Here is a 14,996-nt window from a genome sequence, read left to right as displayed (position 1 = left end):
GGGGACGGAGGGTGAAGGCATCTGTGTGAGTGACCTGGCTTGGCTGTAACAATTACCACAAACATGGTGGCTTGAAACAACAGAGATGTCTGCGTTCTGGAGGCCAGACTCCTGGTCTCACTGAGCCAAAGCCCAGGTGTGCCTGGGTCATGCCTCCTGCAGAGGCTCAGGGAGGTCCTTCCTACGTCCTGCAGCTGCTGGGGGGCTCTGGGTGTTCCTGGCTGTGGCTGCTTCGTTCTCTGTCCCTGTCTCCACATGGCCTCCCCGCGTCTCTGTGTCCTTTTCTGAGGCCACTCTCATCGGAGTTAGGGCCACCTCCCTTCAGCATGGCCTCATCTCAGTCCTTACCTTGATTACATCTGCATCATGACCAAATAAGGTCACAGTGTGAGGCTTTGGTGGACCCACTGCAGCCAAGTTCTGGTCCGAGGCCCTCTCCATCGCCAGCTGCCCGTGGTCAGTGGGGCTGGGGGTGTGCAGGTGTTGGCATTTGCTCTGCACCTGGGTCAGGTGAGAGAGGGCGCGGGCCCCTTGAGAGTCCTTCTGGACTCAATGGAGAGAGAGTGTCCCTCTGCAGAGGCCTCACCCTGGGGCCCTGAGGGCCAGGGTTGGGAGCCACGTGCATTCGCTTTGGAATCTGGCCCTGTTCCCCTTCGCTGGGCGACCTCAGAAGTCACGTCACCTCTCTGAGCCTCAGGGCCCCTGTCCTGAAGGTGGTGTTTCTGTGAGGATGCAGTGAGCCCAGGCGTGAAGCACATCCCACGGCCAGGGCCCTTTCAGGCTCTTTATGGAGGTCTGTCTGTCTTTACCTAGAAGTAGTTCTCCTGTTTGCTGCAAGTGTCTGCCATTCCCCCGACCCCCAACCCCCTGCATCCTTTTACCAAATGGATAGAAGGACCTGTGTCCAGGCTTGTGGCTGTGGCCACTCACAGCGGTGTGTGAGTGCCTGGTGCAGGCGGGCTCCAGGCTGGGTGCTGGGGTATGGGGAGGAGTGAGACCCATTGCAGGAGCTCAGAGCTGGTGGGCAGGGGTCACCCAGGGCAGTCTCCTCTTTGGGCTCCCACTGACCTTGGACAGTCCTCTACCTGCTGCCCTTTGACCTATCTCCTTGCTTTTCCCTCTGGCCCTGCTGGGGCAGGGGTTGAGGTGAAGAAAGGGCAATGACAGGGAAGAGTTTTGACGGATGAGTAGAAGTTTGCCAGGTGGAGAAGGCTGCCAACTCAGCTGTGCTGTGGCTGATGTGGGTGTTCCCAGCAGGGCATGGTGTGAGGAGAGTAAGGCTGGGATCTGCACCCCGGCCCCTCGTCTGCCTAAACCTGGGGCCTAGGTGACCTGGTATGGAATTGAAAGGCGGGGCTCACAAAGCTGGTTTGGCCACACTAAAGCTGCTGGCACCCGGCATGTTATCCGCTGGGCTTCAGCTGGGTGCTTTTTCCACCTACATGAAGACTTCCCTCGACGGGGAGGGACTGGGGCCATCACTGGGCCCAACTCACCTGAAATGCTCGAAGCCGAGTCCGCAGTGGCGCGGGGCCTGGTGGGAAGTCAGGCAGTGTGGTGTCACGTGATCCCTCGGGCCCGAGCGTGGCCCTGGCTCCAGCAGCAGCAGACGTGGCTCCATGCAGGGAGGACCCCTCACTGGGGGCTCTGGCTTTCCTTCTCCCCAGCCCAGACTCGTCCTCCCGCTTCCAGGCGGTCTTGGGAAGCTCTGAAAGTCTTGAGGTTCACCACCTGCCCTGGCTTCCCCACCTAGAGTCCTCAGGCCAGGTCAGGGGCACTTTTCAAAGGGGCCACAGGGGTGGGCTGGGGGCCTTAGGGTTTGGGGTGCCCCTGGACCTCCTGCCGAGCTTCTGGTCTGGTGTCATCATCAGATGGGAGGCACAGCCAGGAGGCAGAGCAGTGCAGCCCCAGGACAGCCCCAGGACCTGGGCTTTCGGGTTGGTGACTGCTGGCGTGATTCCCTTCTCAGCTACGGGCCTCTCTGAGCCTCAATGTCCCTATGGGTAGAACGGAGATAGTCATGGTCCCAGAGCTTCCAGCCCAGGTCCCGGCACCAAGTGGTGTCCAGTGTGTGTGGTGTGTCTTCTGCGCATGGCTCTGACTGTTCTCTTCGGGTGGAGAAAAGACCGATCCGGAGCGGGGCAGGTGCAGGCGGCTGCCGGGAGTCAGTGTCTTGTCTGCTCACTTTGAGGCTGTCCAGTGGTCTCTTAAATGTCCCTCTGTTCCTTCTCCCCACTCCTACTCTACCAGGGGCTTCTGAAGCTTTTGTTCTTTTTTTTTTTTTTTTTAAAAGGGGAAAAACCCTTTTTCTCTATTGCTTCCAGAGATGATAGGTTTTCACCAACTTTTACATGAAAATGATCAGTGTAATAACAGACTCATTTAGGTGGAAACCAGGGGGCAGGTTCCCATTTAAAGTGGCTCCCGGTCAACATGCGGCCCCAGCACCGGGCAGGAGGCAGGCCCTTTGCAGTGATGGTGATGCCTCCATGCAGACCTCCCAGGTCTGTGGACACGGGACCCACCCGTGGGGACACACCCGTGCAAGCCCCACATGTGGGCCCTGTGGGACCGGCCGTGGGTGCTTTGCTTGACTGTGGCTGGGCCGGGTGAGCTTCGAGCAGATTCAGGTCCTTTATCAGCGTCGTGGACTGTCAGCCTCGCATGCCAGAGGTGTCCCTGCAGGCTTGTGAGGGAGGATTCTCGGGCGGCCTGAGGAGGTACCAGTCACCGGACCCCACACGCGGCGCTGGGAGGGTGTCGGGGCCTCTGTTGCCCCTGGCCATGGTGAGGACAGCCTCATGAGCGTTTGTGGGAGTGGGAAGTGTGTCAGGATGCCCGTCCCTGTGCCTGAGCCAGCCTCAAAGGGACGTGCTCCCTGGGCAGGAAATGTGTTCCCAGCCACTGTTCTGTTCTTCCGAGCCCAGAACTCCAGAGTTGGGAAGAAAGTGGGCATCGTGTGGTCCAAAACCCCACAGGTGTGGGGAGCGGGGCCTGTCTAGGGACCCCTGTGGCAGAGCCACTTGGATGGAAACCTGTCCCTGCATCAAGACCCCACGATCGGAACGCTTCTCCCTGAGGGCTGCCCTCCACAGAAGCTGGGCTGCAGGCCCAGCTGCCCGCCCCGAGCCCCAGGCCGGGTGCCCTGTGGCAAAGCAGCTCTCATGATGGAAAGAAAAATGGCCCAGAGGCCATGGTGAGCTGGTCCCGAGAGCTTGCCCTGGGCTTCCCGGGCCAGGGAAGCCTCCAGACACTAACACGCAGCCCTGCCAGAGAGCACATCACCAGGACGCTGGGTCCGGCCCAGCCTTGCAGGCCAGACTGTCAGCTCCTAGCAAGTTCATGGAGGCCTCAGTCTCCCTGAAGAGTGGGGCTAATCACCCCCATCTTTACAAATGGGCAAATAAGTCATAAGGCTTGTCGGCAAAGCACCTGGCAGCAGCTGCCTCAGTGAGTGGTGGCTCTTGTCATCCTTGTTGTCACCAACATCGTCACCTGGCGTGGTTCTTCTTCTTCTGCCCTGTCAGTGGGGTGACAGGGTTTTAAAGATGAAGTTTCAGGCTGGTGTCCTGAGACCCTGAGGCTCCAGAGGCCAGGAACCCTGGGTTCCAGTTTGTGGAGATGTGGGCCCAGTGCAGGACGAGGGAGAAGGTGCCGTGGCTGAAGAGACCAGCACAAGGCACTGAAGTGGGAATCAGAATGGCTGGGAGGGAGCGATGCCGGGGCCAGGAGGCGGCGGTCGGCAGGACACGAGGGCCGGCCTCCTGGGCGTCCTCCCAAGACCCTGCTGGTCCTCCCAGGTCCGGGGGCCACCTGGCTGCCTGCATCCCTGGTGAAGAGGGGGCTGTCACTGCTTGTGGAATCCAGGCACCATGTAGAAGCAACAAGGGTGACCCTTAGGGGTTCCCCACCTGGCACAGCACGAGGGTGAGCCCTGAGCCCTGAGCCAGCGCAGGCCTCGGTGCTCAGGGCCTGGGGGCAAGATTCTGAGCCCTCCTGGGGTCGTCCTTCCTGGGGGGGGGGGATGTCAGGGGCTTGTCTTTCCTCCAGTGTTGGCCCTTTTTGGGGGTGGGATGGGGGGTTGAGAGCTCCACCCTGCATCCCAGCCAGGACCTGATCTAGAACCACCTGGGACTCAGGAAGAGCACGGGCACCTCCTCCCCCAGCACACCGGCAGCCCTCCTGCAGCCCGGTAGCTTCGGGAAGGGGAGAGCAGCCTCCTGGCCGTGGAATGTGTCCACGCGCAGGGAGCTGTCAGAGGAGGGCCTGTTGGTTGCGCACCTATAGCCTGCTGGGAAAAATGGACGGGCTCACTGCAGCCCTGAGCTGCTCATTAAACGTGTGTGTGTGTGTGTGTGTGTGTGTGTGTGTGTGTGTGCAGGCTCCTGATCTACGGGGAGTACTGCAGCCACATGGAGCACGCCCAGAACACGCTGAACCAGCTGCTGGCCAGCCGGGAGGACTTCAGGCAGAAAGTCGAGGTAAGTCCTGCCGGGCGTTGGCCCTGGCCCTGGCTCCACAGTTGCAGCTTGCAGGCCAGAGCTCGTTAGGTACCAGCCTCTCTCTTGCCCATTTGTTGGGAAGGTGGTGATGGGAGTGGTGACGTAATGGTTTTTTGTAGATTTTTCTTTTTTGCATTGTGTTGGGTTGGGGAGTGGGTTGGGTGGAGGTCACCATCCCAGGCCAGGACACAGCGAGACTCCTCATGGAGAAAGGGCCTTGGGACTGAATCTAACACAGCTGGGGGCTCTGGCTTACCCCTGATCCTGGCCTCTGCTGACTCCAGGGAGCCCCAGGTGCCATTTGCTGGGAACTGTGGGACCACCCACCCCTCTTCCATCCTCATCCCAGGCCCAGGGCGAGTCTCTATCAACTGGGGGCTCTGACCCCTGATCCTGCCCTCTGCTGACCCCAGGGCGCCCCGGGTAACATTTGCTGGGAACTGTGGGGCCACCCACCCCTCATCCATCCTCACCCCAGGCCCAGGGCAAGTCTCTATCAACATCTAGTGTTTCTCACATGAGCCCCTCCCGGTCCCTCCTGTTCCCAGCTGGAGTTTCCAGGCTCCATCTGGTCAGTACATCCCGGTTTCTGCGTGGAGCCTGGTGTAGAGCCCCCTGGTTCTAGCAGTGGTAGAGGCAGCGTGGCCCCCCAGTGGAGATGAACGATGCCCCCCAAGTCCAGTCAATGAATGGGGAAACGCCCTGGTTCCTGGGAGTGGCCCCACAGCTCAGTGCAAGTTGGTGCCCCACCTTTCTTCTCCCAGAGGCCAGACCAGAGAGGGGTCGGTCAATGGGGGATGGCCTGCTGCCCTTCTCCAAAGGACCTGGCCTGGCGGAAGAGTCAAAGCCACATCCAGGCAGGCCCAGCAGGCGCCCCAAGAGGGTTCCTGTAGCATCACACGTGTCTCACTGCGTCCCAGTGTGGCCAGTGCAGACAGGCAGGGTGGGAGCCATGTGTGGTGAACCCGCCCCTCTGCACACACCTGATGCGTGGACTGGTTCTGGGAGCCTGGCTAGAGAGGGGCCAAACGTCTGGACCTGAGTTCTGGGCTTAGGTCTCCCCTCTCTGCGGGTGGGGGTACAGGTGGGTGGGTTCAGGCTTTCCTCCGGGAGGGCTCTCCCATTGCCCTGTCGCCCTCCCAGGAGTGCACACTGAAGGTCCAGGATGGAAAATTTAAGCTGCAAGACCTGCTGGTGGTCCCCATGCAGAGGGTGCTCAAATACCACCTGCTCTTGAAGGTGAGGCCCTGGGCCCCGGGGGGTCATCACTACTGGAGTCAGATGAGGGCTGGCAGCTTCCGGGGGTGTGGGATGCAGCCCACAGACAGAGTAAGTTGAATATAAACAAGTCAGTTTGTGCTTGGCTCATAATCACTGCTCAGTGCATGTGATGGACGATTATCACAGTAAATACACACAGGAAAATGATGAGTCAAATCACTAAAGAGGTCAGAAAACTGAAAGAGACAGAAAAGCGTCCTCACACCTGGAATAAGAAAGCTACTGTGGTTGATCTCTGAGCTTCCTGGTGGCCACAGCAGAAATGGAAGTGGAAGGGTTTCAGGAAAGACAGACCTGGGAGGGAAGGCGGTGGTTTCTGCCTGGCTCCTTGTGAGGCCCTTTTCCCGTGAACTGCTGGCACAGCGCCTTGCTGCCTTCATGTCCCTTCTCACGGTCACTCCCTTCCTTTATCCACAAGGTTTGGGAGCGCCCCTGCCAAGAAGCGGGGTGCCCCCTGTGGAGGAGTCACTCTCTGTCCTTTGGTATCAGGCAGCCAAACCCAGCCTGGCTGGCAGGTGGGGGTGGCTTTCTTCTGAGGACTTTGTTCTGTGCACACCCCCTGCCCCAGGTAGGGACCAGGGCAGAGGTCAGGACCCCCCGAGTGGTAACACATGACACTCTTCTCACCCTTCCAGGAGCTTCTGAGCCATTCTGCGGACCGGCCTGAGAGGCAGCAGCTCAAAGAAGCACTGGAAGCTATGCAGGTAGGTGGAGGCAGGGGAGAAGCCGTCACGCGGCTTAGCACACCATGCCCGCATTCTCGGACTGGAATTGGGCTCATCAACAAGCTGCGATTGTGACTGTAGACATTTTCCTGGGACAGCAGGAGTTGGGGCGGGGCGGGGCAACGCAGGGCAGTGGGTGAGACCCACAAGAGGTAGAGGTGACGGGTGGAGGGCACTGCAGGTCAGGTGCCCCCTCAGGTGTCCCCAGTCCTAACCACCTGTCCAACAAGACCTCCCTTGAGCCTCCCCTCCCCCTGCTTTCCCCCCAGGCACTGGCCTCTATTCTGGGCTTTCTGGCCCAGTGCTTCTCACTCCCAGCCCTGAGGCTTCTGCTTGCAAAATGCCACCTCCAGTGCCATCTCTCTGCTGCCTACTTGGGAAGCTCCTTCACTCCTGGCTGTTTCGAGGAACCCCCCCGCCCCACCCCGCGCAGCCATCCATGCCTCCCTCTCTCCCCTTGTCAGGGTGAGCCTAGCTCATGCCACTCCCTTGCTCAGAAACCTTCCGTGGCTCCCTCTGCCCATGAAGCAGGCATGGGCTCCTCACTCTGGCACTCCAGGCCTTCTGCAGGATACTTGCCCCCGATGTTGCAGCTGTGTTTACCACAGCTCCAGGCAGATTTGATCCCTCCCAGGCTCCTGCACGTGCCCTGCGCTTCCCCGGGTCTGGGTGTTGGCTCAGGTGCACCCTCCTCCTCGTCCCCTGGCTGCGTCCTGCTCATCCTGCCTTCGCCATGGACAGGACGTTTTCCAGGGAGGATCGCCCGCCACTGGGTTCCGTCCTCAGGGAACTGGCTTCCCCGTGGGTGGCACTCTTACTCCTGGACACACTTGTTCATACCAGCTCCCTCCCAGCCAGGCCTGTGTCAGCCATGGTCACCTGTGTCCCCAGGCCAGGCACGGCACCCAGCATGTGGTAGGTCCCCTCCAGCTGCATCTGGGTGGAGAGATGATGACTCCCCCAACATCTCCCTCGTCGGGAGCACGGGACCCCTCTGCCAATCCCCCTCAGGGCTGCAGTCCTGCCCTCTGACACCTGGCCCCTGCCCTGTGGGCAGCCCCGTAGGCTCTGGGCCCCCTTTTTCTTTCCCAGGTACCTCATTTAAGGAGCTCCCTCTGGGTGGGGGAGGGGCTGTGATCTGTCTCCGTCTATAGCTGCTGTTGGGCCGGGACGGGAGTGGGGCCAGTGCTTGGCCACCGGTGCTGAGAGGTTCTCTGAGCAGGGCTTGTGCTCTGGGAGAAATTTACTCCAAATCCTGTGGGCACTCGTGTGTGGGCACGAGAGATGGTCCCAGAGACCTTCAGATTCTGTGCCGCTCAGCTCCACTGGGCAGCGAGCACCCTGAGGAGTGCTCCAGGAAAGCCTCCTGCCATGAGGGGCTGACAGAACATTCTTGGTGTCAGCTCTGCAGCCCCCAAGCCGCCCCCCTCCAACACCTGCTCTGGCCTGTCTGCTGTGAGCCACGGTGTGTGAGCCAGTGCGGATGTGTCCTTGGGGGCTCTGAGACAGTGACAGCAGGTGCAGTGGGCCGTGCACCCGGGCCCTGAGTGTGGTCTTGCGTTTCATACTCTCAGCACTCAGTATCTGGCTGGCGGGTGGCTCTGAGCCCCTTGACGGGACAGTTTCCCAGGAGTGTAGCTCACGGTGCTGTACCGAGTACTCCATGACTTGTGGGTGTGCAGCTGCCTTTCTGAGAGCCACCGAACCTCATCATGAGAATTCAGGGCTGGGGGGATTTTAGAAGTCTTTTGATCCATTCCCAATTTATATAGGAAGTCATTTATGCAGCCACTGTGGGAGTCGTTACTGTACCTGGGCTTGATTTCCCCTAGGGACTGAGAGCTCGCTCCTTGTAAGGCAGTGTCTTTGAGAGTCGGCCCCCATGCCTCTGTGGGCCTGAGGTTTGTCTCCAAGGGAATTGCGGTTTTAGGTCCAAGTTCCATGAGCTGACTGCAGTCCTGCCTCTATATCAAAGTACAGACATTTCCTTCACCTGCTCATTCATTCAGGCAACTTCCATCTGTTCCAATTTCATGCCAGGCATTGAGCCAGGTGCACGCAGGGGCCACGGTGGTCACAGTTGTAGTGTTTCTGCCTTTGGGAGGGGGGTGGTCCTGAGCTCTAGACTTGCTATTGGGGTCCTTGTCTCTGGGAATTTATTCCTTATTTTAAAGGCAAGTGGACAAGAAAACAGAACACCCCTTTCAGACAGCGTGCTGCAGCCTCCCCAGGAAGTTCCCTCCTGCAGGGTGGGTGGGGAGCCCATGGTGAGGTCTTCTAGGAACAAGGAAGGGTGGGCGGGATGGGAACCTGCTGATGACCTGGCTCTGGCTCTGGCTCTGGCTGGTCACTTGCATTTTGGGGAATTCCACCCGCTGCTCTGGGTGGGCAGGGCCAGGACCGCCCATGTGGCCGGCTCCCTTGGATTCCGCTGTGGGCCAGGTCTGGACACTGCGTTTTCTGGACTGAAGTGGGCACTGCTCCCTGGTGGCCACCACGAGGACTGCAGCACGGCAGACAGGCGCCGGAGTGGGGATGGCCAGACCCATGGAGAGAGGGACTTCCTGACCCCTCATTCTGTCCAGGCTCCAAGGGGAGGCCGTGGCTTGGAGAGGCTGGGGAGGGGGAAGCTTCCTAAGAATGGGGACATAGGTCAGCCCAAGCCTAGGTGGCACTTATGTGGCCTGATGTGGCTGTGACACACAGGGCTGCTTCCCTCTATTAGGATGTTTAAGAGGGACCACGTGATGGGGCAGAAAGAAGCAGCACTAGCCAGGAGTTTGGGGCTCTTGGCATCGTCACCGACGAGGTGTGGCTCTCAGTCGGTGTGCTCCTTTCCCTGCCTCAGTTTCCTCATCTGTCATGCGGAGGTGATGCTTTTCAGCCCTCCTGTCTCGAGGGCGGCCTCCCCAGCAGGATGGAGGAAGGAGGTCCAGAAACGCCCAGTGCCTGGATGCTGGGTGGTGGGGGGGAGGGGTCCTTGGGGGGCTGAGCTCCTGCATGCATGTGCGTGTATGCACACACATGCTCACACACACACCCTGCACAGCACAGCTCACTCACACACAATCACACAGACACACCCCACCCAGGCTCACACACTCACACACGCACCCCACCCAGCACAGCTCACTCACGCATACACACAATCACACACACACCCCACCCAGCACAGCTCACTCACACAGTCACACACACCCCTCACCCAGCACAGCCCACTCACCCCTGCCTCTTGTTTTCAAGGACTTGGCGATGTACATCAATGAAGTTAAACGGGACAAGGAGACCTTGAGGAAAATCAGCGAATTTCAGAGTTCTATAGAAAATTTGGTGAGTGGGACTAACTCTTCAGGCTAGGGAAGGTCGATGAGGACAGTACCTATAAAGTCACGTTCACAGCCCCAGTATTGAGTGAACTCCATGGGCAGCCACACCATGGCTGCCTGTTGAGAGGGTGGTGCCCGGCAGCTTCTGAGTTTGATCTCAGACCCCCAGCATCCACGCTTCCTTGCCCACCACAGCCAACCCAAGTGCCCTATGCACTGAAGACTGCCTGTGCTCAGGGGGTAGGAGAAGGGGGAGGGGAGGGGACAGGGGAGGGACTGTATTCATTGCCCAGCCCCCCTTCTCCCTCTAGCATAGACAGAAGACCCCTTCAAGTCCAAGAGGAGAACCGTGTCTCCCCAGGGCAGGAGACGCCCCCTGGTTCGTGGACCCCTGGCCCACCTTGACTCTCCCCTCCAGGGGCAATGGACAGGGTTTGGGCCCAGGCTCAGTGGGGCCGGCAGTCGCCTCTGCTCTTCAGACCCCATCAGGCAGGGCTGCCACCTCCCGGGACTCTCCCCAGAGCCTGGCCCTGCAGAGGCCAGGCTTGGGCTGCCGATTCAGTCACCTCGTCCTGCCTGGGGAGAGGGGATGCACCACCCCAGGAAGCAAACTCCCTGGTCTGTGCTGACCGGAGCCGACTTCCCGAGGATCTGCTGGTTCTAACCCGGGCTTCTCCACCTCAGCACTGCCGACATTTGGGGCCGGGTCATTCTTGGTTGTGGGACCTGCCCTGTGCGTTACGGGATGTGGAGCAGTGTACCTGGCTGCCACCCACCAGACACCGGTACACCCCCACCCCCTCAAGTAATGCCAACCAGATATGCCTCTGGACATTGCCAGAGGGTCCTTTGGGTGGCAAAATTACCCCTGGTTGTGAATCACAAACATTTTCACCCTGGTGATTTCACTCATATGAAGCTGGCAGGGGAAGGTCCCCGATGCCCAGGCCACACCGGGTGCCAGCAGCACAAAGAGAATACCCTCCGCAAACGTGGGGCACGGAAGAGCACCTGCGATATGTCGGTGATGAAAGAAAAAAAAATAAGCTTCTGAAGGGCATTATGATACTGCCCCCTTCACCTTTCATTTTAGAAAGAAATTAAAATGTGTGGGTGCAGAGGAGGCCGAGGGCGGCCGCACCCTGCAGCGTCAGCACCTGGCGGGTCCATACTGCCGTGAGCTCCTGTGCGAGGCGTTCGCAAATGCGTACAGTGAGCAGGACGTGAGGAGAAAAGTTCGTTTTGTTTTTGTTTCTTAAGTTTTTACGTAGAAGTGATACTTGCTCATTAAACAACAAGAACAGGCTGGGTGCGGTGGTCATGCCTGTAATCCCAGCACTCTGGGAGGCTGAGGTGGAAGGATCACTTGAGGTCAGGAGTTCCAGACCAACCTGGCAAATGTGGTAAAACCCTGTCTCTACTGAAAATACAAAAATTAGCCAGGCGTGCTGGCGGGTGCCTGTAATCCCAGCTACTTGGGAGGCTGAGGTAGGAGAATCTCTTGAACCCGGGAGGCAGAGGTTGCAGTGAGCCACGATTGCGCCATTGCACTCCAGCCTGGGTGATGGAGTGAGACTGTCTCAAAAACGACAACAACAACAAGAATAAAACAGCATGGCCGGCAGGTGTCGAGCATTCCCATGAGCCAGGCCCTGTACCCAGTCCTGGCTCTGAATCCCATCACCACAGGGAAGGTGGTGAGAGCTGAGATCGGAGGCCTGGAGCAAGTTGACTGCGGCTATGTGGCACCAAAGCTGTCCTTGCAGCCTCTGGGGCTGAGACCTTGGAAGGAGACACTGAGCCCGTGCCTCGAGCACCTCCCAGGCAGGGCCCTGTTCGTGTCTTGAAGCATTTTCGTCCACCTTTTCTTGTCTGCGTGGACACTTTGAGAGCCACGCAGGGAACATGTCAAGAGAAGCTCTCTCTGAATCAGAAGAGTCACAGAGACAAAACCAGACAGACAACGAAAATGAAACCTCAGCGAACCATACGGGTCTGAATCGAAGCCTCCTCACTCTTGGCAGGACCCCAGCCCCACCCACCCTGCAGCAGATAGGCGCTGTTTGTTCTCTCCTGAACATGGGGCTTGGGCGTCTGGCTTTTCCAACCGGGTCCCGCTTGGGGCTCCACACAGCGGCGGCCTCTGTGAACACAACTGGCGCCGTCAATCGCCCTTTGTCCCCAGAGCTGAAGGGAGCCCCTTGGCGGGGCTGGCCAGGGAAGGGAGAGAAGCTGCCAGGCCCCGTCCCTTCCCGGTCTTCTGCACCCTCCCTCGTCCATCCTGAGCACCAGCTGGGAGCCACGGGGCTGTTTCCCTTCGTCCCGCCTCTGCTGCCTGTGGGGAGTTCCCTTGGGTGCACGACAGTCTGCCCTGCCCGTGCAGTCAGGAGAACTGGGGCTGCTCCAGCCCTGGCTGACGGCCCCTCTCCTTCTTCCCAGCAAGTGAAACTGGAGGAATTTGGAAGACCAAAGATTGATGGGGAGCTGAAAGTCCGGTCCATAGTCAACCACACCAAGCAGGACAGGTGAGCGGGGCGGGGTGCGTGTTGTAGGCTGGGTGGCGTCCCGCCAGGGTCTGGCTTTACCTCCCAGGGAGCCGCTCCTAAGTGGCTCTGGAAGCCAGGCCTTCCTGTGGAAAGAGCTGCCTGGCGGTGGCTTTGTGTTGTTCAGTTTTAATTGCTTCCTTCCTTCTCGTCAGCGAGCGGGCGCCACAGCAGTGGGGCTTTTGTGCCCATGGCGGGCACCAGGCTGGGCTGGGGCAGCCAAAGGTGAGGGCCAGGCCCCTCGCTGCCAATGCTCAGCCTCCAGGGACCCAAGACAGGCCCAGAGTGGTCGGATGAGCTCTTTGCCAAATGACTGCCGGAGAGTGTCCAGGCCCACGGTGGCCCAGGCTTGTCCAGGGCCCTCCTTGTGCACCTACTGTGTGCTGGGGCAGGGGTCACAGCAGATCCGGGTCCCCTGCTCTTGAGGCTCCCAGTCCAGTGCGGGATCAACAGGAAGTGGCCGTCAGGGGTCAGTGCTGCGTGGGAGGCCAGCGTGGGGGATGCAGGAGCCCCTTGAAGGGCTCCTGGCACAGCCTCAATCACGGGGGTAGGGAGCCAGGGAAGGCTTCCTGGAGAAGCAGTGTGGGAACAGCCGAGACCTGACCGAGGCTCAGTATTAGCCTGGTGAGCCAGGTGAGGGCAGGGCTCGCCCAGAGAGGGAGCCGCGTGCCAGAGCCTCAGGCTCAGCTCCTGCTGCCTCCTCGGAGCAGAGCACACAGTGCTGGGGTGCTGATGCCCCGCTGCACTGCCTGGCCCAGGTACTTGTTCCTGTTTGACAAGGTGGTCATTGTCTGCAAGCGGAAGGGCTACAGCTACGAGCTCAAGGAGATCATCGAGCTACTCTTCCATAAGATGACCGACGACCCCATGAACAACAAAGACGTCAAGAAGGTGGGGCCTTCCGGGTCCACCCTACTACCCAGGAACGTGGGGGTGGCCTGGAGAGAGGCACTGGGTTCCAGACCCCAGGGGAAGGGGACTCGAAGTCAGCCGCTGATGCTGGCCGGGTGGGTTGGGGTGGGCGTCTCTGCCCTGCGGGAAGCCTCCTCTCTGAGTCTCCGCCTTGCCATCGTGACCACTGCTCATAGCAGGCCTGCTCCTCGCCGGGCCCAGCGCCCCCCAGAAAGGTGGGCAAGACCAGAATTCCACTCCCCAGGGAGGCGACTGAAGCAGAGGGGAGAGGCCTGCCCAAGGCCTTTAGCAAGGGTGGGACTTTCAACCTTGGCTTTCCATCTGGCCAGCCTGACTCTAGCCCATGTTGTCCCTTGTAGCAAGCAGGCCTTCCTCTCCCGTCCCACCCTGCTGTGCTTGGAGGAGGGCTGTGGGTAGGTTTGGCTGTGGCTTGTCCAAGACTCTACATGTGGCTGGCCGGGGCCTGTGGCTGCTGGGGTGTGGCCAGGGCTGCAGGGGTGGTGCCTGTGGCTGCTGGGGCGGGGCCGGGACTGCAGAGGTGGGCCTGTGGCTGCCAGGGGGTGGGGCCAGGGCTACAGGGGCGGGGCCAAAGCTGCCATGGGGCAGGACCATGGCTACAGGGCTATTGCTGCCTGGCTGTCTGGTTCAGTCCTGCTTCAGCTGAGGCTTCTGCCCATGGCACTTGAGCACCTACCGTGTGCAGCCCTGGTGGGGCGGGGGGCAGGGGGTCAGGAGCCCATGTTCTGAACGTCCAGGCCCTGGCCTCCAGGGCTGGCAGTGTAGCCCTGGTCCAGACCCAGCGAGTGAGTGCAGGCTGGATGAGCCATTGAGGGCGACCCTCCCTGCCCTGATACTCAAAACAAATAACTGGGGCCCACGAGGCAGTCCCTGCCACCAGCACCCAACACTCTGTGAAGAAATTCCTTTCCCCGCTGATGGCCCCACCCCCAGCCTGGGTACTGGGGGGTGTCCCACCTGCCGGGGCTCCTGGTGCCCCCACACTGCGGCACCCACCACAGGGCCAGGCCGAGCCTCTCACTGATCGTCTCCCCCTTCCTCTCCTCTCCTCATGCTTCCCAGTCTCACGGGAAAATGGTAAGCACTTAGCGCCCAGGTCCTCCCACCTGCCTCAATCATCCCAGCCTGACGCTGGCACTTCTGCCCGGAGCCAGGGGACTCAGCGGCCTGAGGGGCTGGGCTCAGGGTTTCCTTGGTCCTTCGTCCTCCTCTCCCTTTCCTGATGATGTAATGAGTTGTATTCATGATCAAAGACTTGCCCACTGAGACAGTGTGAAGGGAAACCCCATGACCCTCAGTCCCTGGAGCTCGGGGTCAGGGGCTGGGGTTTCTTGGTCTGTCTTCAGCTCTCCATCATCCTTTTTGTTTTCTGTGTTCTCTCCCTCCTCCCTCCTGCTTCCTCCCCTTTCCTTTCTCTTTCCTTGTTTCTTTCCTCCTCCCATCCCCGCTCCACCCTTCCCCTCTCCATCCTTCCCTTCCTTCCTCTTTCCCGCCATCTTTTCTAACCCAGTGGGCTCTTATTTGCCAAACCCTTTCTTCTGGACCACTTTGAAAGCCCTTTGTCCGAGAGCTCGGAGAGATGGCGAGGCCTATGGGGTGGCCGAAGGGGAGGCAGGGAAGGGGCAGCTGTGGGTTGCTCGGGGGGGATGGCTTTGCGGTGGGTGCCCCAGGCCCATGGCTGTTCCCTGC

At 59.9% G+C, this 14,996-nt stretch overlaps 1 protein-coding gene across 5 annotated transcripts in view; it reads left to right on the top strand.

Moving 5' to 3' along the window:
* The window catches only part of VAV2 (vav guanine nucleotide exchange factor 2), a 219,956-nt gene that overhangs the window by 181,025 nt on the left and 23,935 nt on the right, over positions 1 to 14,996 (top strand). For 3 of the 5 annotated variants that reach the window (XR_009215276.1, XM_058445565.1, XM_032165578.2), the window contains exons 9-15: positions 4,382 to 4,481; positions 5,646 to 5,741; positions 6,419 to 6,487; positions 9,752 to 9,838; positions 12,274 to 12,359; positions 13,136 to 13,268; positions 14,370 to 14,384. Coding sequence is in view for 4 of the 5 variants with exons in the window: in XM_058445565.1 (XP_058301548.1) it covers positions 4,382 to 4,481; positions 5,646 to 5,741; positions 6,419 to 6,487; positions 9,752 to 9,838; positions 12,274 to 12,359; positions 13,136 to 13,268; positions 14,370 to 14,384 (586 nt within the window). In the remaining variant the exon portion in view is untranslated. The remainder of the gene's footprint in view (positions 1 to 4,381; positions 4,482 to 5,645; positions 5,742 to 6,418; positions 6,488 to 9,751; positions 9,839 to 12,273; positions 12,360 to 13,135; positions 13,269 to 14,369; positions 14,385 to 14,996) is intronic. The other 2 variants (XM_032165581.2, XM_032165579.2) reach the window with 1 other exon arrangement.

This window comes from Hylobates moloch, unplaced genomic scaffold (assembly GCF_009828535.3).
Source record: "Hylobates moloch isolate HMO894 unplaced genomic scaffold, HMol_V3 SCAFFOLD_10, whole genome shotgun sequence".
In the NCBI taxonomy this organism is placed as follows: Eukaryota; Metazoa; Chordata; class Mammalia; order Primates; family Hylobatidae; genus Hylobates; species Hylobates moloch.
The sequence above is the reverse complement of the archived record's forward strand: the minus strand, read 5'-3'. Positions and strand labels throughout refer to the sequence as shown.